Genomic DNA, 23657 nt, shown 5'->3' on the forward strand with positions numbered 1-23657 from the left:
ATTAACATATAAATTAATCGAAAGGAATTTCGTTATATATATTTTACATAAATAAAAATAAATAAACAATTAAGTTTTTATAAATATTTAATTAAAATAATGTCAGATTACTGTAAATGCATGGACGATAAAATATCATTTATGAACGACGTATATTGCGGAAAGTGATATTGGTTAGAATCATGTTTTTCGCTTTTAGTGGAAACGTTCTCTTTGCAGCTCGCGTCCCGCCATTTAGATAATTCAAGTCCCGGGATGTGGGAACACGGGACTGGTGTATTCCTGTAAAGATATATTTACCGATAAAGATATATTTATTTTATTTTAAAGATTATATAAGTTAGATATCTTTTAATATTATTCATTGGTGAATTCTAAAAACAACATCCACGCTTGAAAATACGATAAAGATATGACATTAAATTTCACAAATATACAATTCAATAATATTAGATACTAGTTGGCCTGGCGAACATCGTACCGCCTAACAGTCGATTCTTTATTTGTTTAAAATACTTATTCTGCTATTCGGGATACCGGTCTAGCTAGTAAGATAAAAAAAAGAAAATTGATAAGACAACCAATACATTATGTCAAAAAATAAAAATTTACTTTCCCGGAACCCCTCCACTAACACTTGAACTTTATGCTATGGTATTAAAGTTCAAATTGACTTTTAAGTATTATTACGAATATTTTGTATGGGAATATAGAAAAGTGTTGTTTTTAGACTTATTCACTCAATTTTTTTAAATTTTTCTCGTAAGAACCATCTTCGTACTTCAAGGTATATTATCAAAAAAAAATCAGACAAATCGGTCAAGCCGTTTTCATGTTATGTCGTGACAACGGAAAACGGGTTTCATTTTTATATATATAGATTTAAAAATTTTTTTTTTTATAATTCACGTCATAACAATATTCGAAATTAAATAACGACACAGGGAAGCCTAGTGTGGGGGCTAGGGCACGTTCCCTATTAAATGTACATTTTATAATGTCCAATATAATAGCAGGACATCGTATGAAACTCATATAAATGAGGAATACCTACCAGTGAGAAGTACTCATTAAAGCATATGGTTGTATATATTTGATGCCCTCTGCATTGTCACAGGCGAGTCGAGCCATGTTCGTTTTCCTTATTTCACTTAATTGAGCTGAAAAAATTGTTATGTAATTGTACGGCATAATTGATAGTTGTATAGGAAAGTGTTATAAGTAATAATAATAATTACTTTGTATATTTTGTTCTTAATTTTAAGGATTTCCAATTATATGTTCGACTATTGTGCGCCCTGTCCGTTTTTGATAAATAAATCACATTCTTGTTTCAGCATCTTTATGTCTACGTGTTTGTTGGTGTCCGTATTGCCTGGTTTATTGGTAAAATCACAGAAATTAAAGTACTTATTATATACAAATATGTATATGGTTATACTGTATTACCTATCACTTCATAAGTACCGTCACTTTTTAAACTCTCGACGCAAAAAGCCAAAGTTGTATCTGACTACGTGGACTCATTTCACACTTTATCGAAATCGTAGGAAACTTACAGACACATCACAAATCAAAATTATAGAAGTGTCCTTAAATTGATTCACGTATAAGATTTTTTTAAATTAAGATATGAGTAACATACCTACTATAAAAATAAATACTATTGCATTCTTTATTATTATAGGCAAGAAAATGTAAACACAGCCATTTATAGTACACACAAAAGACAAAACCATTACAACAACGATTTTAAAATGCGCTTAAAAGCAGTAGGGGACCACGAAAACATATAAATTTAAGTAAAGTTGTCGGTCACAATCTTCACTTTAAACCTAAGGTATGTTTTTAATCCTTTTAGCTTATACTAGTGTAAGCCTTAATTTTCATAGCTGAGTTGAATAGCTTTTCAAATAAATAAATATTAATCTAAAACTAAAGATAATAGATAACGTTTAAAATATTTCACGAAATAGACTCGTTACGAATGCGGTTAAGGGTTGACAAGGTTTTTGTTCTTGTTAAGTATTGGTTTATTTTATTTAACTTCAGCTTCATTCGTTTTAAATTATTGCAACAGTGAACTGAAGTGGAAATTGGTCCGAGCGTAAATGTGTTTGAATAAGGATTGTGAAACTCTGTTTGACTTTCCAGTTTTAATTATTGAATTAATCAATGCAATCTATTTGCAGAACGTTTTAAAACGTTACGCTTTGCGAATTTTTGTCTGTTGTGACGTCAATACGTTTATAAATCTATCCGGAAATTTTATGAAATATTGTTTTTGAAGTGAAACTTCTTTATCGGGGTTGGAAAAAAATTTAGTGTAACATTTTTTCGTTACGCGTCACATTTTTCCGTTACGCGCCATCTTTTGAAGTGAAACTTCTTTATCGGCGTTGGAAAAAAATTTACACACATTTGTCACATTTTTCGGTTACGCGCCATCTTTTTCTTGTCCCTACCACGGTAGATCCGAAGAGATTCGAAGCCATTAGTAACAAAAATATATAATAACGATAACAATGATAGTAATACTAATAATTCTATTACAATTAATGAAATTCTGTAATAATCTTAGTACTACATAGTAGTACAGTAATAAGTTAAAATGAAATAATTGTATTTGTATTCATGTCTATGATAATAAAAGCCTTTTGTTAAACTTTATCTAATTTAACTTTATTTTACCAATTTCTGTAAAGTTGCATATAGTAGATCATTTTTCGAAAAATAAGGTCATAAAGAAGTTTCACTTCTTACGTGTGTACACCTAGTACACGCACACATTTTTTTATAAGCCAGTAAGTTCATCAAACATTTTTTTAATAGTTACTAAGGAAAATTGTCGAAAGGAAAATAGGATTTGTGTTTTGACCTTTTTTGTATGAAGTTTCTAGTTCCGTGAGATAAGAAATATTTCTGCGTTTTTTTAAATTGATTTTTAGGCGCTAACCTAAACTAACCTTTGACCTTTGTGTTTCTTAATACCACCATAAGTATATATATAGTTATACACAAAGCTGGCTTATAAATTATGTAACATTTACATATAATTTGCAGGACACACAGTATTTGTTTATTTTATTTTTTTAATAAAGATAGTTCACCATTCGTATATAATGCTATATCAGCACTATATGTTACAAGCCATATATTCTTAAAACCATGACAATTATCGTAAACATATATGTTAGAAAAAATACAATAAACTAGCAATTTTAGGTTTATTTTAGATTAGTAAAATAGTGGATTAGGTAAATAGACCGATAGGGAATTAACAATGATATTTTTAAATTGATCAGCCCACTACCGAATACATCAAAGTCTGGATAAGTAGTGTTTATTCTGTATGTAGTAGTATGATAGTATAGTGATTTAATTTTTAATTTTATCACTTACCTAGAGAGAAACTATGATAATTGTCTCCTCTTTCAAACCAGAATCTATTTGAAAATCTTAATATTTCTAGCTGCTTCACGATAATACAAAATAAGGTTGGACCAACGAATGTTGAATCGATATTATTCTCAGCCAATATCCCGACCAGTAGGTCTACGTCATTCACGTTTTTGTAAACCTTTTTGAGTACTTCCACTATCTGAAATTAATTAAAAAAAAATGAAAACAGTTTCTATAAAACTCGAATGCATTAAAATTTAATTATCATTTATTCTTTAAGGTTTAAATTTAGTATAACCTTTGCCCCTGTAAGGTAAATTTACATTTACTGCTATTTTATCTTAAATCAAACACGTAAAGCGGAAGAGGAGCAAAGGCAAAGAAACTCTCTGCCACACGTTTTAATCGCCAGATTTCTTTTTGGTTGTTAGGAATATTAATAATAATATCTCCTCTATCAGTAGTCTGCAACAACGAGTAAATAAATGAATTTATAAATTCACATATAGTAGATAACACAAGATATCGTTATTTTTATGTATGTACCCACTGAAGTATTACCTAACCAATTCGACTTAGGGTCCTTCAAGAAGAGAGAGTACCAAGTATTTAAAGGCCGGCAACGCACTTGCGAGCCTTCTGGCAATGTAAGTGTCCATGGGCGGCGGTATCACTTAACTTCAGTTGAGCTTCCTGCCCGTTTGCCTCCTATTACATTAAAAAAAGGAAAACCTAACATATAAACATTTAATGGTCTTCAGGATGAAAGTTATATTCAATAGCTGAAAAATCACAGAAAAACACTAAGTACATTATGAAACATATTTACACACAAATGTACATATCGCTAACTTTAACAATGTATTACCATGGCAACGTTTTTGCCTTGTTAAATATGGCCACTATGGTAACAAGGCGATCTTTAGATGATTTTAATAAATCTTATAAACATCTCTCATGAGGCTTTTTGCCGACTGTCCGCCATGTAAGTTTTCTACTATCCCTTTATAATAAACTATTGTAATACTACTGCCTTTGTGAGTAAGTGATAATAAAAGTGGGAAACTCTTAGAGATAAATTCAAAGATATTAATATTTCTATTCCAATATTTCGCAATATATTTATGGAAATATTATGTATGTAGGTATACAAAAATAGTGATAAGTTTACTAGAATAGAACATAGGCACAATGTTCATACTCGGAACAAACGCAGGCTGCAATTTCCCCGTACTAGACTATCTAAAGTTAGTAATTCTTTTTTGGGAAAAGGGATACTCTTCTTTAATAAAATCCCAGAGGCTATTTTATCTCTGCCTTTTAATAAATTTAAGAAATGTATTAAAGAAAAGCTGTGTGAAAGGCTTACCTACTATAAGTTAACGATTATCTAGTTGATAAAAGGGCCTGGGACTAGTGCTAGACAGGCTACTTCTAATTAATTTGCGATATTTGTTTTAAAATAAGTGTTGCTTGATGATTTGCTATTTTAAAAGAGTACCTAGAGTTTTTTACGCCGGCTTTTTCTCTCGGCCTACACCCTCTGTCTTCTTTGCCGATGAGTAGGGATGCCTACAAATTCAAATTTAATGACGTGGAATAAGTGGTACATGTATCTTATGTTCCATAATTAACATATTTTATTTTATAAGCCCTTTACTAGGATATGGTTTACCTCGTCATCAATAATATCCTTTAGATCGTCAAACTCCATCGCTATTCTCAATCCACAGAAGTCTCTGTACTCGTTATATCCTCGTAAAGCGAAATCTCTACCGCTTTGAATATCCATAGAGACCGGGTCATCGTTTGGAAACTTCAAAAGGAAAATAAACATTACATAATATAGTTAACGGTCATACATTATTTGCCAAACATAAAATAAAGAGAATTTATTTTGTAACTCCAAAAACCACTCACAGTTTATACAAGGTTTGTAAAGGGACCGCTTCTTTATAAATTTACTTTTACCGTAATTTAAATGTTTTGTAAAGTAAAATGTCTCCATGCTGATGACAACGATTCTATTTAGATTGTTCATTTACACAGAAGAATAATCATAAAATTAACAGCGTATCATTTTTGCCCGGGTTTCCCCCGGACCTTATGATCTACAGTAGAACTATACTAAGAAGGTATGAGAGTGACTAGAACGAAACATTACTCGTACATAGCTCCAATAATCGAAGTTCATAATACGTTAATGCAGTATTTCAGTTAAAAAGTTTCGAATTCATTGACTAATACTTTTTATATTTAATAAAATTAATCTTATATTTAATTGTTTTATATAACTCGTTAGTACATACGTAATGATTATTATTTTGTTTTCTTTAATAAAATCTTAGACAATATCAGTATATCTGAGTAATAATAAGAGACTCAATTAAATTATAATCGAAAATATTTAATGTATCTGAACAGAATGGAAGCGACGTCAGTTTAATCGTTGTTTGACTTTTTTTGTTAAAAAGTATTTTAATTATATGTAAACGTATTAAACTTACTTATAACATTTATCCTTAACTTTCCATTTGCTATACTATTTCAAAAACCAAAATAAGTAGTTATTTTTACCATTTTACGATTTATTAATTTTCATGTTCAATGTTCGTGTTATTTACATGAACTTATAAAAATCAAAAATATCGCTTAGGTGAATACATAAAACGGTCCATTATTAATGTTCATTTAAACTAACCTTGATGTTGTTGATATTTGTAGCACTTTGTAAAAAGGTTCCTCGATTGATCTCTTCGAAATTTGTTTCGTTTTCGAGGAGGCTTTGTAAGAGGAAACTTTTATTTAGTTCTATTTCTCCGACCTTCTCGTAGGCTTCATTATATTTTCTGCGAAAAAAAAAATAGCATCGCGTTTCTGAATTCAAATTTTGTTTTAAGTATGTCCTATTACTATTCCAAATTTAAATTTATGCTATGCTTTTATTGGTCTATCTTTGGAAGTGATTAGACAATTTAAAGCTGTGGTTTTAATAATTTCAAAACGCTTTGCAGTATAACAATTATAATAATTAGTAATTGTTATTGTCAGTCACAAACTCATTGATTTTACTCTTAATATTAGTGTGAATATTATGAGAAAGATTAAAAATATAAAACAAGTTTTAATTAGAAAATCCTTGGTTCCATGTATTAATTTATTTTGTATGAGTGTTTACACTGCTGATATTTTAACAAAATATAAAATATAAAGAGACCAGTGGCGCTACAAACCTTGTTAATTCTCAGATAAAAAAAAAACTCATGTGTGCAATTCACACGTGGTAGAAGTGAAACCATCAAAAACAAAGTTTTTGTAATGAATAATATGTAAATTATACTTTTTTCACTAACTAAATGTAGGACTATGTTAAATTTTCATTTATAAATTTAATATCAATATCAATCTTTAATTTGATAAAAACTAAAATAATGGAAGTTTGAAATTCGATGATTATTACTTATTTAATTTTTTGCACATCTATGTTTTTTTAATTCAGAAAATGATCAAATATACGCCAATTTAAAGTTTATACACTGCACAATTCTTCCCATCTCATTCTCTCCCACGCTAAATCCTACGAATTGATGCGTCTGTCTCTTTTTACTGTCGCTTTTTCCGTTGCATCCGGTTTGAAATCACAACGATTCTAAAGAAGTTTCACTTCAATAAAAGTATATATTATTGAAAACCTACCACAATAAGGGTGAACTATTAGTATCGTTTAACCACGATGTTGCTTAGTTATCATTGTTCCCTAGATTTTATATTATAGGTTCTACATAGCTAACGAATGTATCTTCTAAACTTAATCACCAAACATTATTAAACTAACAAAACTTGTCAAGTTAGCCCAGTGGGAATATTGATTTCTATAGAATGTTTTTAATGTTTTTTTCTATACAAACTAGAAAAGAGTGTACTTACTCGATTTTGGAACTCATAAAGGTTTTAAAAAATCGCATAGCTATATCGAATTCAGCGTAGACCCCTGGTGGGGTCTGTACATCATATGTTGTCACGTGGTCATTGGAGGTAGATATAAGATCGTACGTTATCATATTTCTGTAACCTATATGAAAATTAAGATGTAAATATTACTGTGTATTTTTTATCAGTTAAGTTTAATTCGAATTGTTGGTTGAATTGAGAGTGTCCAATGGTTGAGCCTTCTGCCCGTTTGCTCATTGTTCTATTAAAGTTCTAAATGGTGTTCATATATAAAATACAACGTAAATAATTATTATTGTTTCCATCCAAGTTGTTGAAAAGTATTACAAATTAATATTATGTAAAGTTTATTAAATGCTATTCAAACTAGGTACTTAACGATAGCCTACGTATCATATACTTAGAAAATATATTGGATCAATCAACATACAAAAGAAATTTAAAATAATATATAGAAAATACCAATTATTCTAGGCATCAGCTCATACATGAAGATATTTGAGGCAGTAGCAATATTGATTTGTCGCGCAACTTTGAATAGCCTGTCATCTTTCCAGCACGGGTTGAGATTTGAAAGCGCATGCGCTAAGCGGTTGTGTTCGCGCAAAAATAATATAGCTAAGGTGGTCGTACGCAGATCCAATGGCGAGATTTTCGGTAAGCCTTTAAAAGATACATTACTTTAAATCTAATATATGTATATATAAAATTCTCGTGTCACGGTGAAATGGCTCGACTGATTTTCACAAAATTTTGTTTGCATATCGGTTAGGTCTTCGATTGGGGTCGAAGGGTGGTGTATCACAAATTTTTATGATACAGCATATAACATTACATACAACCCTTAATTTTCACCCCTCACGATCAACCCCTAATTATATTATAGTAGCCAGTAATTTTTATTGAAATAAAAAAATGTTTCCAAGAAATAATATAAATGGCAAAATAACGTTTGCCGGGTCAGAATGCACTAAAATAATTAAATAATAACTATTCTTATTTGTATTGGCCTATATGAAGAGAATTGAAAATTAAAGGCGCATCGAAATCAAACTTATGAATGTTAATAAAAAAATAATGGTCGACTCGTCCTGTCTTCGAAGACACACAATAAAACATACCAATTGTGTAACAGGTGCCATTATCAGTAAAGCAATCAGTATTGTAGTTCAGTGGTAGGTCATGATGTCCCGCCTTGTTAGATTTGAGAAGACCGTCCTTATATGACCGACCTTCTTGAGATGTTTCCTCAACCCCATATATTAGTGACAAGTCTAATAATGGGGTTTGGTAATTTATCTAAAAATGTGTAAAGTAAATAAAACCTTCATATACGAGTTTACTGAAATACGTAACTTAAAAAATGAATCTTCAGTAGTCGACTCTACGGCGTAGTTATTTTAAATCAAATTCAAATTTGATTATATATAATTATGGTATGGTCTGAGGATTGTCCCGTGGACTAGAATTTACCCCAAATTGAATTTAATAACTCTAATATTGTCAAACGTAATTACAAGGAAGCTAAAATTATTTCCATGTTAATTAATTACAAACTTAAAATTCATTTATTTTTAAGAAGTTTTGTACAAATTAATGCTGGAATACAGAATATAAGAAGACAGATACATTTAATACGAGTCTCAAAAATTTATTGCTACCAAGTGCGCTCTAAAATTCGAAATTCAAATTTGTTTTGACACCTGTCATGAGTTACGGGTCTTCTTCAAAATTCGAATCGTCTTATTAAAACTTTGCAGTATCAAATCTCACCTGTGCGGGTGTAATGTCGTGTGTACAACCTAGATCTTGGAAAGTTTCCGCTCTCGAGAAGTTTAGACAGTGTATTCCTTGGAGGTGAGGGTCGTTATCAACTTGTATGGGGATACATCGAGGATCAGCTTTCTCAGTGCAGCAGTTTCTCTTTAGGGAATCCACTGGAAGCAAGTCAACATTCGTTTCACTCTTTTATTTACAAAATAAAATGCATCGAGCAAATGCAAAAATTATATTTATGCTTCCATGGTTTATAACCAGTTTTAGATTCGATTTCCGTCGAATACTTGCGATATATATAACCATACCTTCTTTATCTACTTAAAAAACGGGTGCGTGTACTTATGTACGCGCGTAAGAAGTTATACTTCTTTGGCATAATTAAAAATAGTTTTTGATTGCATGCAAATAATTAATTACAATTAAATAATCAAAGACTGGAAAAGGAGTCATTATAGTCAATAAAGTTCAGTTTACATTTGAAAAATTAATTAAATAAATATTTATTATTATTCTCTTATATTAAGTGTAACATAAATTCTATTATTATTCGAATGTTGTTTTTAAATTATGTCCATTGCCGTAGCATCTTCCTTGGGAAACTTCAATATGTTAATTTTGTGTCACGGTGCGCGCGCATCGTAAAATTTCACTCGCATCAATTTTTCATAACGCGCCTAAAGAAGTATAACTTCAAAAACACTCTAGGTAATTTTAATGTATTATAATCTAAGTAGCATTATAATATTAGATCTAAAATATACAAAATGTTAACGTCGCTTCTTCAACAAAATTATACACAAAACATTCGTGACACGGCGCTATCTTTCTCTTTGTGCCTTTATTACTCCAAAATGGCTTAAAACAATTTCAATGGTTCATAATTCATGTATTTTATTATCATAACTTGCTTAACATTACCTGACATAACATAACCTAGTTTTGCTAGAATGTTAGTTCTGAATAGTTTCATAGAATTGTTATACCAGCACGCGACTTCGTTTGCTTACAATTTGTTGTAATAAAATTGCTATCATCAAATGATAAATAATTTTTGAACTCATTTCAATATGTAAGAGAGATTTTTATTATTATGGTGTCGATATAATTGTAACGTAAGTATGGCGCCAAATTTGCGCGGCTAGAATTCATAGATAAGAATAATTATAAAATGCCATAGACTATATAATTTATAGAAAGTGCGCGTGTCCTTGTAATAAATAATAATATAAACTCCTTGGTGATGTGGTGGAGGAATTAAAAAAAATATAATTTAATTGTTTCGATATTCGGCATACATAGAGTAAGAACGATTTGATATGATGTCTGTGGTAATCTGTGTCATGCGTCGTCTTATAAATTAAATATTTATACAGTATCTTAATGTTGTTACTGAATATATTTGAATAATATTCTAACTTTTAAATTGGGGCCATTTTATATTATCTTATCAAAGTTTAATATATACCATATACATATATATATTGCATGAGGCGAGGCTACACGGATCTATTAGTTTTGTAGGACTAATAAACTGTTTCTTCTATACAAATAGAAATATAATCTACTTACAAGGTCCATTAGAAGAACTCAAGTCTTGTCTTACTAGTTCCATAAAGTGAATAGCAGCTGCATTCAGATTGCTCCTGTCAAGAACGTACTTTGTGGCTACGTTCAGGCTCGTGTGTACTTTACGAGCTGATGGTAGTTGCTCACCGGTTTTAGCTCGTCGTATTTCATTTTCTAAAATAAAATATAAAAACCCTTAAAATTTATCAGCACTAACGCGTGCAAATACATATAAATCACATTATTTACTTACTCAACCTGTAGCGTGTTTCGCGTAGAATATAAATATGTTAAGTTATTCGAGTTACTTCTATATAATATTGTCTATTGGTAAAGTCGAGTAATATTTATAAATGATACTCGACTATACCAATAGACTCGCTGGTCGTGTCCACATGTTATAGGGACGGCACCGCTTTTGATTTTTTTGTATGTATGTCAATGTATATCATGTGTTTGTCCTAATTTTGTGGTCCAAAAAAAAAAATGCTTATACGTGAATTAATACTAATTTATATTGACGTTAAAACAGCAATCCGTAAGACTGATATAGTATTGACTTAAAAAATATAATGTTATATATTATTCATGTACACTGGCACACAAGCGTGCGTACGTCATTTCAAAAACGAATGAACCGCTTTGATGAAATTTTGACTCTTGTGTACCTAATTTAAATCAACATCTCGGTTTAACTTAGGAAATTCAGTATACGGAAGCCTGTATTACTAAAATATTAAAAAAAATCTAACAATATTACATACAGATGAAACCGCGTTTGTATACGTAATGTATGTTTTCATATACTTATTGCTTTATTACAATTGTTATATATGAAATACTAACGATTAGCATAATCCGGTTGTAGCAATCGTAAATATGGCCTGCCGGCGGCACCGGCTGCGGGATGCTTGTAATTGTTGCAAGTACCACTCACACGGCTGACCTCGTGGGCTGCGCATGACTTTATGTCTACTGTACATTTGCTACGACGATAATTTACGAATATAGCTTATTTATATGTGATTATCTAAACTAAATATCATAGAAGTTCTGTATAGACATCAAAAAGGGGCAGCTCAGTTTGTGACGTGGCTGTTTTGACATTTGACAATTATACATGACAAACTGTTGACCAATCACAATTCAACGGAATGCGCCATCATTTCGTCTTTCGTTTAACATTCCTATCCCAACATGCATTAAAAATTATAATCAAAACAGACGCCTACGCTAGCTTATTATCCGTTAGTTATTGTATTGTATTACAGACAGCAGCAGTGTTGAGTAGTGTTGGCCTAGTGACTTAGCGTGAGTAGCTCTCATACCTGAAGTCGTAGGTTCGATCCCCGGCTGTGCCAATGGACTTGTTTTCTATGTGCGCATTTAACATTTGCTCGAACGGTGAAGGAAAACATCGTGCGGAAACCGAGATGTCTTAGACCCAAAAAGTCGACGGCGTGTGTCAGGCACTGAAGGCTGATCACCTACCTATTAGATTTAAAAATGATCATGAAACATTCAGAAATCTAAAGAGGTTTTAGCGCCACTGATTATTTTTAAGTATTACAAACCCTTGTAATGTGTTTAGTAGAAAATGACTATATATTATAATGAAATACTTCAACTATGAATAATTGAATTAACTAATAAGACATTATATAGAAGAAATGTATTTAAGTAGGTTCATTCCTGGCAACCTGGCCGGCTCAATATAGGGACTGAAGATTTATTTTTGCTGTGAACATACATTCATACAATTTAAACAGCTCCCAATAAATATGAAATGAACCAATTATTATGTAGTAGAGCATTTGATTGAATAAAAATACGAAAGGAACTTACTCCAAGTACTTTTTTAATCGAAATTCCTTTGCTCGTTCCTCGTCGACTTTTTTTCCGCTATACCTGTCAAACAGAACACTATTCACGCGCAAAAATATCGATATAAAAACGAAAACACGGTATAAATTATTCATTTTTCCCTCTTACTTGTGGTTCAATCAAACCTTTGAAATTGACTGATTCTACGAAGCGAATATTGTGCGATGTGTTACGTAAAATACATTAATATAGTTATCCTCGAATGGAGTCGGCGAAAATTAATTACATCCGAAATTTTCTTTCATAACATTTATTGTCTAGCATTTTATTGTGGCGTTTTTAATTACTTGATTTAATAATAAATACGGATCTTTTATAAGAATTGCATTTTATTTTATCAGACAGCAGACATTGTCGTCGTAATATCAAAAGTATTACAATTTAACATATCTTTTACTCTAATGAAAGAGTACTAGAGACGTGTATGTTTTAGAATTTTAATCTAAATATATTGCAGATGTTGACTTGAGATAATGGAATAAACATAATAGAAAAATATGAAGAAATATAAAAATGTGTATTCTCAATGCATTCTCTACCTCTGGTGGTATGGAAGGGTCAATTGGTAGGTTGTTAAGGACGCCGCGCCGGACAGATTTTTAAGGCAACAGCATCACATTGTCTTTGTTTTATGCAGTAGGTACCACAGATTAAAATAAAACTCATGAGCTTTTCATCAATGAAAATCCGTAGTCTCTGGCTGACTCGATATAATAATTATTTTTTTTTACTAACAATAAGGCCATAATGTGTCGATGTTTTTTCATATTAATGCTTGGTTAGGTGTAAAAAATTATATGATTCTTTAATTAGAGCTTAGACACGGCCGCCCGTAGCAAGTTTTTTCTTTTTAAATTAAATTAATATGGTTAAAAATATGTAAATAATCTCTTGTAAAAATAGTTTATATTAGTGTGTATCTATAAATTTTTGCATCTTTTGTACTTTACCGAGTTATGTGTAGTCCAGTGAAAATGTTTTAAATTAAATGAGAAGCAGAAAAAGCCGTTTTCCTGGAATGTTCGCTGAATTTTTTCTGCAAATCTCATCTACCGTGCGCTTTTCTTTAACTTTATCCATCTTTAATAAGGCCACAATCTCCAACAATTCACTTTATCTTGAAAGGTCTCGCGAGATTTTAAACCTGATTTATGCAATATTAAATTTACTCTGAGTTTTGCTTGCGTCGAGTTCGGAATATTTGTAATTACTATAAAAGTTTTGATGGATATTTAACAAACAAAAGAACGTAAAATAAATTCATTTTATCCTACGAATTTAATTAAAATAAAATAATGAAACCAAATACACTGTACGAGCCGAGGCTGTACATTTTGCTCACTCAGACTTTCTTAGTTTAATAAGCGTGGCGATTTCCTAAATCGTCGGAGTTACGCCCCGAGAGTATAGCCAGACGTAGGCACTCTCTTCCACTGTTACACTACATTCATTCGTTACATAGTAATTAACATTTCATTACATCGCTTATATTATATTGTTGTACGCGAGTGGTTAATATAGAGTAATAACAAATTCTATTATTTAAAGCACCCCGACAACTGCACCCGTTTCAGGCCAGAACTGGAATGGGTTTCATTCCTGGAAATGTTTATTGTACATTATTTATACAAATTATTAAATAAAATAAAATATTTATATTTATATAAAATTAAATATTTATATTTAGTTAAACAGAGAAATATACGGTATGACTTATTCTACATATACATATACTGCAATTGTTTCAAGATTTATAAGAAACATCCTGAAATTTAAAAATATTTAGCAATAGCTTTGCTTTTGGTATATAATCTTTTAAAACTAGAAAAATGTAGTATCCTATATAAGGAGACCGTGCAACATTTTTCGATAACTTTAGGACATAATAAAGTCAAATGTGTTAAATGAACATTGACACTCTTTGAATAGTTTGCAATATATAAGTGTTTTTAATTGTATTTTAAAACACTTCTAATTCCTACGATAAATGCTTTGTATACAACTGTTTTTTTAATATTGCGAGAAAAAATGGTACGAAAAAGCCCAAGCTTTAGCACGCCCTGAGTATCAGACTCCTACGGGTACAGTACGGGTACGGTACGGTACATACTTAGCGCTTAGTATCGACCCTAAGACCTTTAGATAAACGCAGTTCAATGTGGACAGAGCTATGGAATCAGTAACCAAATAAAATAATTTTTCATCAGGGTATAATGCCCGCTAATCTCGGTAGGTTTTTAAAAACAAAATCCGTGTTCAACTTTGCATTGTTCGCTGGCAAGCTTTTAAAACCGCATTTCAAATGTTTTGCGATGCATTAACGTGAAATCCTTTGTATGAAATGCAAAGGTAATTAAGTTTCATGCATGAATAAATTTAATTTTGCTAAACGTAAAATTGTTTCATATGCAATCAGCTTTGTCTTGTAAAAGTTATTGATTGGTTACCATATTTTTAACAGAGATAATATCTAGCAGTATCTACAGATAAATGATTCGAAATGTCGCTAATAAATTTGCATTTAAATAGGGGTTTCGAAGTTCACCAGTGAAATCCTTTAAAACTCATTCTTCACACTACTTCGTAGCAAAAATCTGTAAAATTAGAGTGCCATGGGGCACTGGCCTTCGACCTATCCCTTCCAGACCACATTTATTAGTAGGCACTGCACATATTTTATAACATACTAGCGGACCCGACAGACGTTGTCCTGTTAACTATGAATATTGATTTCAAATTGGTATAATGAATTAAAAAATATTTCAGAAACAAAGTGTTTATTATTATAATGCTTTATGTTATACAACATTCTTTGTTTGTTTTTCTGGCTCGCATATTATTATATTATCAATATAATAACTCCGATCGAAGCATTTATTTTGAACGATATTAATTTTTCTTACATCCTCTGACGATATTTGCAGCACGCATTCTGTCAATGTTGTGTTATGTCAAACGCCATAAGGTTACACCAAAAAGTTCGAATTGTATGGTGGTTAAGTATTCTTGAATTTTCTAATTTTCCGCGCAAAGTTTTTCTTTTTTTCTTTTATAAGAACCTTCTCCTGACAATTACAAACACAACAAAAAAAAATCGGACAAATCGGTCGAGCCGTTTTCATGTGATGTCGTGACAACGGAAAACGGGTTTCATTTTTATATATATAGATATGTTTGAATATCCTCATTTTGTCTTGTGCGATGTTTGAGAGCGTAAATAGAATAAAATGGGACGGACTTTGGTATGAGTTGCTACTTGTGTTAACACGTTAGCCCCGTCTCACCTCCCTCGGACAAGCAGAAAAGCTGGCGCCCGCAGATCAGGCGGAACATAATAAACGGCTCAAAAATATGAGTCTTTCAACTTTGATTTTGTTTTTTTAGTAGACTCTTGGGCCGTGGGGTTCAAGTGCCTGGCGCGTTGTAGACCGGTAACCCCAGAGCTGGTGCTTTCCTATCTTAACGAATAATGCAATCTCGATGCCGTGAGGAAATGCTGCCAGCATTATAGGTACACTGCCACAGGGACAAAACTTTTTAAATTTGTTTAAATTTTCTATTTATCAATTTTTTATTATTATTATTTTTAGTAGCAGTAGGTTAAGATTATTGTAAATACTGTATATTTTAAATTAATTATTTCTCAATAAAATAAATTATTGTTTTGTTGTCTTACAAAACTAAAGAAAAAGTTACTCGTACATGTTATAAGAAACATGTTAATGCTTGTATGATGTCAAATTTCGCCACAATTTTAATGACTATAAGTACCAATGTACATGAACAGCTACATTTAGGATGCTGAATTAATTAGATCACTTTGATCATGTTCGGGATGAGTCTTGTGTATTCACCTCTCTCTAATTGAAAGACGAGATGTTATCCGAGTATTCGACGTCATATTGAATATTGCGTAATCTTCGTGCCTAGATTATGTAATTACTTGTCATATCTTTAATTAAATTTAAATGTCTATAATACACTTGAAATTAGTCAGGCACGTGGCAAGAGGAACAGAAAAGTGGAGCAACAAAGTATTAAACTGGTGCCCAAGGTACAATAAACGCAAAAGAGGAAGATATCTTCTACCGCATTTACCATGGAGAGTGTTCAGAGGAATTGTTCGGATTAATACCTGCAGCTGAGGTTCATCATCGGACGTCGAGGCAGAATACGAAATTCCACCCGTATCTGAAGTATTTCCGAACCAATTCGACTTAGGGTCCTTCAAGAACAGAGCGTACCAATTCTTAATAGGCCGGCAACGCACTCGCGACCCCGGCATTGAGAGTGTCCATGGGCGGCGGTATCACTTAACTTCAGGTGAGACTCCTGCCCGTTTGCCCCCGTTCTATAAAAAAAAACAATTTAGAAGGATAGACCAGATTAAGAACACAGCCGGTGGTACAGGTAGAAATGGCGGGATTAAGAGGAGGCCTTTGCCAAAAAAGGACACACAGATACTAGGAATGCATGAGGTGATAGTTAGAAAACGGCAGACTAGCTAAGGAATGAATGAGATGATAGAAATATAAATGTAATTAAATGTAAAGTATCTGAAAAATGGCTTGAATTTTATTAATAATGTTTTATTTGAATCGAAAATTTGTTATAGTCGAAAACAAATAAGAAAGGAAAATTTACTCTCTTTCACCTTTAGAGGCTTAAAGCGCTGAAGGTTCTTGAAATGCACATAAAACTGTTTTGCAAAATGGGTTACAAACTCCTAGCAATAAGACTGCAAATCGCGTGTGTGGGATTTGAATGGCGGCCTCCTTGACCGCACTACTGTCGAGTAACGTAAAAGAGTAAGTTCCTATTAGGGTTGCCAAAACATAATATTTTACGATCAAGTTTGGTCGAGATGTCTTCATAGAACAATAAAAAATACTAACGAAAAATACAGATACTGTATAACAATGTCTATACGTTCCATAACTTATACACTTCACTGCAATGAAAGAAAAAAAAAATATCCTTAAATATAACGAGTTCTTTTACATATGACGATATTATTCACAGTGACTCAGATGTGACAAACTTTTTCTGGTTATGATACTTTGTGTATATTAAAGTCCTTCCGATGAGTCTGGTATGAACTGATACCCTTCTGTCACATTATCGGGATTCCATTTGGGACCTTTTTGGTTCTTCTCTAGTTTTTTTTATTTTCAATGTTCTGGCACAAACCGTTGAATATTAAAACTTAGAAAAGATGAAATAATAATAACTAGAGTTATCTACAGAGCCGATAGCGCGCGCTTTTGCAAAATTTTGTAAAATATATTTAATTTTCCTCTCAAACACCACACATGTTAAAATGAAGACAATCATATAAAAATATGTTATAGAAAGGATATACACGTGTGGAAATGACATGAGAATTTAAGAAGGCCAGATCCATACAACTGCCTCACAATCGAGTGGCCTGCAATATCGAAGCACACAACTCCCGCGAGGACTCTTTGTATCGGAGATGTCGCATGGGTCCACCAAGCATCGGCGAATTTACAATGTAAATACATAAATAGCAATTATGTAGGAATATAAAGAGGCAAATAAAATAATAATATCAAAAAATACGTGTGGCACTTGTCGACTGCCGCGGTAAAGCTATTGAGTAGCATTTTTTTATAAACTTATGCAATTTAATTATTTATTTATTTCTTTGCAGTATTTTTTTTCTTTGATATTAATTCAAGTTTATCTTTGGTCCCGCTCTAACGGCGTATTGGCCGCACCTATATTACGTCATCGAGTGTTAGGCTTATTTCGTTACGGAATTTCTTGATTCGGTCGCCGCGCTCAAAGCCCGCGATAAAATCTATGCAATAGCTTAGTAATTAACACAACAAGGTATCTAAAACGACTCGGCGAAAAGTCTCTATGGAGTTGTTGAAATGTCCACCGAGTCCTTTTTCATCACAGTTTTATTGTACACACAATCTGTTAACAGGACCATTATTAAGTTATATACCTTTTCGTTTGTTATAAATAAAATCACTAACAATTAATTGCCTATTATTAACTGAATTCTGGCAACCCTGTAGCCGGGTCCACCGCTTCTTACAGGTGAGTACAACGCTGTAGCCGACGGCCGGAAATAAAGGGATCTCTATCAATGATTCTGCAAATGCTTTTAATTTTTTTCATCGACTTTTCTACTGAAATTGCAATAACGTCGAAATGTGCTGGCTTTGGTTTCAATGCTAGTTTTAAGACGATACTTCTGTGCGTGTTTGTTACTAAACTTCTAAACGGTTAGACGGATTTGATGTTTTTTAATTCTGTTCTAATGGATTCAATAATGGTTAGATTTTCTAGAAATGTTTTTTGTAAGCTTCAAATTTTTGTGTATAAGACGTGGTACAGGACAACGTTTGTCGGCTTCGCTAGTAGTTAATATTTATTATTAGTTTGAATTTAATTTATTAAAATGAATATAAAAATAGCCTAGAAGTTTATGTTATTGTTATTTGTTTATTTAACATTAGTACACGACGTCCGACGGAATGAAGGCCTCCTCCAAATTCTTTCATTTCTCTCTCATATTGCTACTAATTTTCAATCTTTCATCTCTTTTATTTCATCTTCCCAAACCATCTCATCACAAACGCCGGCAATGTGACCGGCCAATTTTAACTCTTTTGGTAAACTGGAACTTTTGGCATCTCTTCAGTCTTCACTGTATTGCGATAAAAAATTAAATATGTTTATTAAGCTAAATACTAACTAATATTAGTAGTGACCGCTTATTGTTTGTAACAACAGAATATTAGAAATAATTGTAATAAGAACTGGGTCATGCTGTGTATTCTTATTTAGGGAAACAATATAAATATATTAAGAAAAATCAAGATAAAATATTCTGTGGTAAACCTAATAAATGCCGTAATTCAGTATATATTTTCTAAGAAATCTTTTTCACAAGAATAGTATTGTCCTAAAAAGAATTGACTAGATTTAATTGTACGTTCTTAGAATAACAATTCAATTGAGTTCATTGCAATAGATTGTATGAGCTCGATCGTTCCAATTCATCAAAGAAATTAGCAGTCTCAAAGAAACGCTTTTTCATTGTAAGCTGAGTCGTTTTTTTAAACACTTATAGGATTTTTCTAGGGAATAATAGAATTATAAGATTTTCTGCGAGAAAGTACAACAGTACTAGTATAGGTTAAGTAAGTCTGAATGCATTCCAACGATTTTTAAATCTCTATATTAATTGATTTTTATATTTATATTGTTAGTTAATATTTATTTAATTATTGTATAAAATGTTTGATTAAACTAATAAAATATGAATAGGTTTTTAAGAATGTTACCTTAAGCGCGCATGTGCTATTGTTTGCTTTTTTACACGCTTTATATTAGCTTCACCTGTATGTATGTATGTATGTAACCGACTCCTTCGGACTCGATTTTGACCCACTTTTAACGGACAGATTTAATTCAAACTTTGCCCACCTGTCAAAGATCGATGACAATGCAATAAACCGAAAAAAATGAAAAAAAATTAACTAAAAATAAAATAAATATAGTTTAAAAAAAAGCGTGTTTTTTAGTTTTTTTAAACTATATTTATTTACGAAATTACGTCGAACATCAACCCGAATCATGGATGGAACCCGAGTCGGATAGAATATAAAACTAAGTTTGGCACAGGCGCACCAACATTATATTCTTGTGAAGTGAATTAAAGTGAACTAACCTATACTAATCGATATTAGTTGAACCCTATGGTTCACTGAGAATCCTAAACTTTTTTTTCGCCACGAATCGAAATATGCATTAATTTTTTATTCGCTTAAAGCCTTTTTATTAACGAAATGGGCCACTACCCATTACGTTCTGCCGGTACGTTTTCTATGCGCCTTCATTGATCATGTTCTTAAGGCTAAAATAAAACAATGAGAATGCAGTAATTAAAAAAATAATTTATGCGTCCAAAAATTCCTTAATTAAAAGGGTTAAGGAAAAACGAACGTCATTACGTTGATGTTTAGGAAAATATTGTTTGTATGCTTTGTCACAGACCCGGCCTTGTAAAAATAATTAAAATGAACATTACTCATATTTCATCCAAAAGTATTTATTATTAAATTCTTAGTAAGTACTAACGCTCATTCATAATTGTACTCTACAATAAATATTTTTCTCTTTCTGTCAAATTGTGAATACACTGTGATGAAAAGAGGACTTTATTAAGTAAAACGGTGCAAATTAGCTGATATTTTTTTATGAAGAAGGGGGATATTTATGACGTAGATCAATTATATATAATTTAGACTGAAGCTAGCAATGGATGTATTTCTAATGGCTTTAGATAACTATTCAGGGGGAATGATTAGTAAACTCAAAAAAGTCTCCTATTTAAACGACTAACCATTTGGACGTGATCGGAATGTAAAAAAATGTGCATTCGAGATACACATTTTTTAAGATAAGTTAAGTACATGCAGAAAAGTGACAATTAGAGGAACACAAAGTTGTAAAAAACATCACTTACATTCTCGAGCGCGATTTAAATTAATTTTATTTCGTAGTCAGACGGTTTTTATGGGGCGTCACCCTATCAAAACCGTCTAACCTACCTAAAATCAACGAGATCGCATTTAGCGATTTTTTTCAATAATGACTGGCTGGAATGGCTGCCCTCTTCGCCCCCAACTACGGGTTCATGTATTGTAGGGGTATATTAAATGGGGCAAGGATTTTGAACCCCGTTTGGGCTCCTTTTACTAGATTATTTAGTGTAATTTTCCATAAATGCATGTAATGCTTTCAAAATATCACTTAGAAGTGGCCAACATTGCAACTGGAAACTGGATCCAACGCTCAAGGTATTTTGAATTGTTCAAACGCTTGATGTGAAATTATTTCGAAACTGAGTTTGTCAGAATTTAGACACAAGAATAGTTAGTTGTAGTTATCACTATTGAGTGGCCTCATGGGATTTTATATTCTATCTTAATGCGTTAAGGTGTATTATACAGTAAATATAGTTTAATGTATGGGACATTAGAAGTAGCGTATCGCAAGTTGAATATGCACGAAACTCCGGTAACTAGCATTACTCTAGTATGTAAATGATGTTTAAGCGATGTTTCAGCTATCTCGAAATTACGAGTGACGTTGACGTACATTGTACAACTAAATTAAACGTAAATCATTATAGTTGTTCTCGATTTAAGATGCTGGAAGTATGACTGCAAAAAAGAATATAAATCTTGAGAGGTATTTAGTTTGGTGTAGGTTTTTTGTATGGATTTTCAGATATGTAAACATTTTAGATAAATGAAATATTTGTTTGAAGCTGGGGGTAACAAATGACTTTAATTGCCTAAAATATGAGCTTATAACTAACTTATATTAAGCGTAGTGACTAGTGGGGTTGCGACGCTAACAAAAACTAACTAAAGGTTCATAAATCTATGTGACACTTCAATACAAGGGTTACCCTTTATAACCCTTTGCGGGCCTTCGATTGTATCAGCTGTCTCTGATATCATAATCGTCTAGTGAAAAGTAGGTGATCAGTGCTGTGGCTACTTTTCGTCTGATTCTAAGCTATGCCTGGTTCCTCACGATATTTACTTTCACTGTACGAAGGGTTATATGTGCACAAAATTATCACAAAAAAGGTTATATTTTAAAAGAGTACCGAGAGTTTTTTACGCCGGCTTTTCCTCTCGGCCTACACCCTCTGTCTTCTTTGCCGATGAGTAGGGATGCCTACAAATTCAAATTAAATGACGTGGAATAAGTGATACATGTATCTTATGTTCCATAATAAACAAAAAAAAAACGAAAAAAGAATGAAAAATCTATTGTTGCACAGCTGGGATATGAAGGGTTGAGAGTGACACACTCCTGTCATCCATCTTCATCTTCTTCATCTTATCTTCATCTGTAATCATTTTAAGCCATTACACCAAATATTATGTAGTTTAGATAGTTTATGTAGGAGACGTAAATAGGCCAGATTTTGGGGAAATATTCACGCATGTACAGTGAAATCTAAAAACTAGTCCTACGCATGTAATAACAGTTGCTAATAACATAACATTTTAAATAACTTGGTAGATTTACCAAATGTTTTAAGTCAAGTGAATTTCCTCTTAAAGAGAAACACAAGAAACACATCAGTCCTTTTTACGTTCGGGCAGTGAGGACCAACGTCGGTTGTAATTCTCCTCCTAAACAGATATCTATCTGCAGTAAACAAAGCTTTGAGTATATGTGAAGCAGATCCATTATATGACAGTCTCCATGTCATCAAGCGTGATGTTACGGCCACTGTTGATCCGACACCAATAATTAAAATTGCAAACTAGAAATTTATTAAATTTTTAAATTGCATATTTGTATTTATTAATCTAGTCAATTGTCTTTTATTTTCTCTTTTATCACTGTAATGTTTACCTTGAAATGTCGCGCACAATAAGTGTGCGCAACATTTACACACATTTATAACATTAATGCACAAGCATGTATTGGGTTTCGTTACAGTGCCAGTTAAAAAAAAAAAAAAAATATATATATATATATATATATATATATATATATATATATATATATATATACTAATAAATTAATAATATAGAAGTCTTATTATACAATAGTACATTTATAAAATAAAATATTTAAACAATAAATCATCTTATTATAAAATACAGTCTGTATTGTGACAAGCATTATATATATTTATAACAATTTCGCATCTATTAATAGATAAATAATAATTGAATGTTAAAATCAATTTAAACATGTATCTGTCAATGAACACATGAATGCATTTTTTACGTGTAACAAATATAAATACAACTGTTTTAATTTATAAAACATTAATTTAAATAAACTCCACTAAGAAATAATTAAACCTACTAAATTGGAAACACGAACATTTTTTCATTCAAATAAATTTTATAAGAACAACGTAACGAAGTAAAACTTAAAACAATACCATAATTTCGGCGTTTTCACAATCATAATTAGTATAGAAAACAAAAGAAAAATCTCAAACTCTTACAAGTGTATTAAGCGAAGGTACTCGTAATATTGTATGAGTACAA

At 31.7% G+C, this 23657-nt stretch overlaps 1 protein-coding gene across 1 annotated transcript; it reads right to left on the bottom strand.

Moving 5' to 3' along the window:
• Window positions 1–69: 69 nt before the first annotated feature.
• Window positions 70–12742, bottom strand: LOC125049978 (peroxidase-like). The gene is made up of 12 exons (XM_047649551.1): window positions 12544–12742; window positions 11545–11684; window positions 10702–10872; window positions 9127–9290; window positions 8475–8652; window positions 7816–8016; window positions 7330–7474; window positions 6104–6251; window positions 5078–5218; window positions 3403–3601; window positions 1055–1160; window positions 70–282 (listed from the first exon to the last, which is right to left on the bottom strand). Exons 1-12 carry the CDS (start codon window positions 12675–12677, stop codon window positions 108–110), a joined length of 1902 nt encoding a protein of 633 aa, XP_047505507.1. The 5' UTR covers window positions 12678–12742; the 3' UTR covers window positions 70–107.
• Window positions 12743–23657: the final 10915 nt, after the last annotated feature.

This window comes from Pieris napi, chromosome 5, assembly GCF_905475465.1.
Source record: "Pieris napi chromosome 5, ilPieNapi1.2, whole genome shotgun sequence".
In the NCBI taxonomy this organism is placed as follows: domain Eukaryota; kingdom Metazoa; phylum Arthropoda; class Insecta; order Lepidoptera; family Pieridae; genus Pieris; species Pieris napi.

Bases quoted from the DNA above. Each gene is read 5' to 3' on its own strand.
- LOC125049978 (XM_047649551.1), bottom strand. From the start codon at position 12,677: ATGAATAATTTATACCGTGTTTTCGTTTTTATATCGATATTTTTGCGC. The intron at 3,602-5,077 runs GTAAACCATATC...AATTAATTTCAG, and splicing joins AGGATATTATTGATGACGAG to ATAGTGGAAGTACTCAAAAA. The intron at 283-1,054 runs GTAGGTATTCCT...ATATCTTTACAG, and splicing joins TTAATGAGTACTTCTCACTG to GAATACACCAGTCCCGTGTT.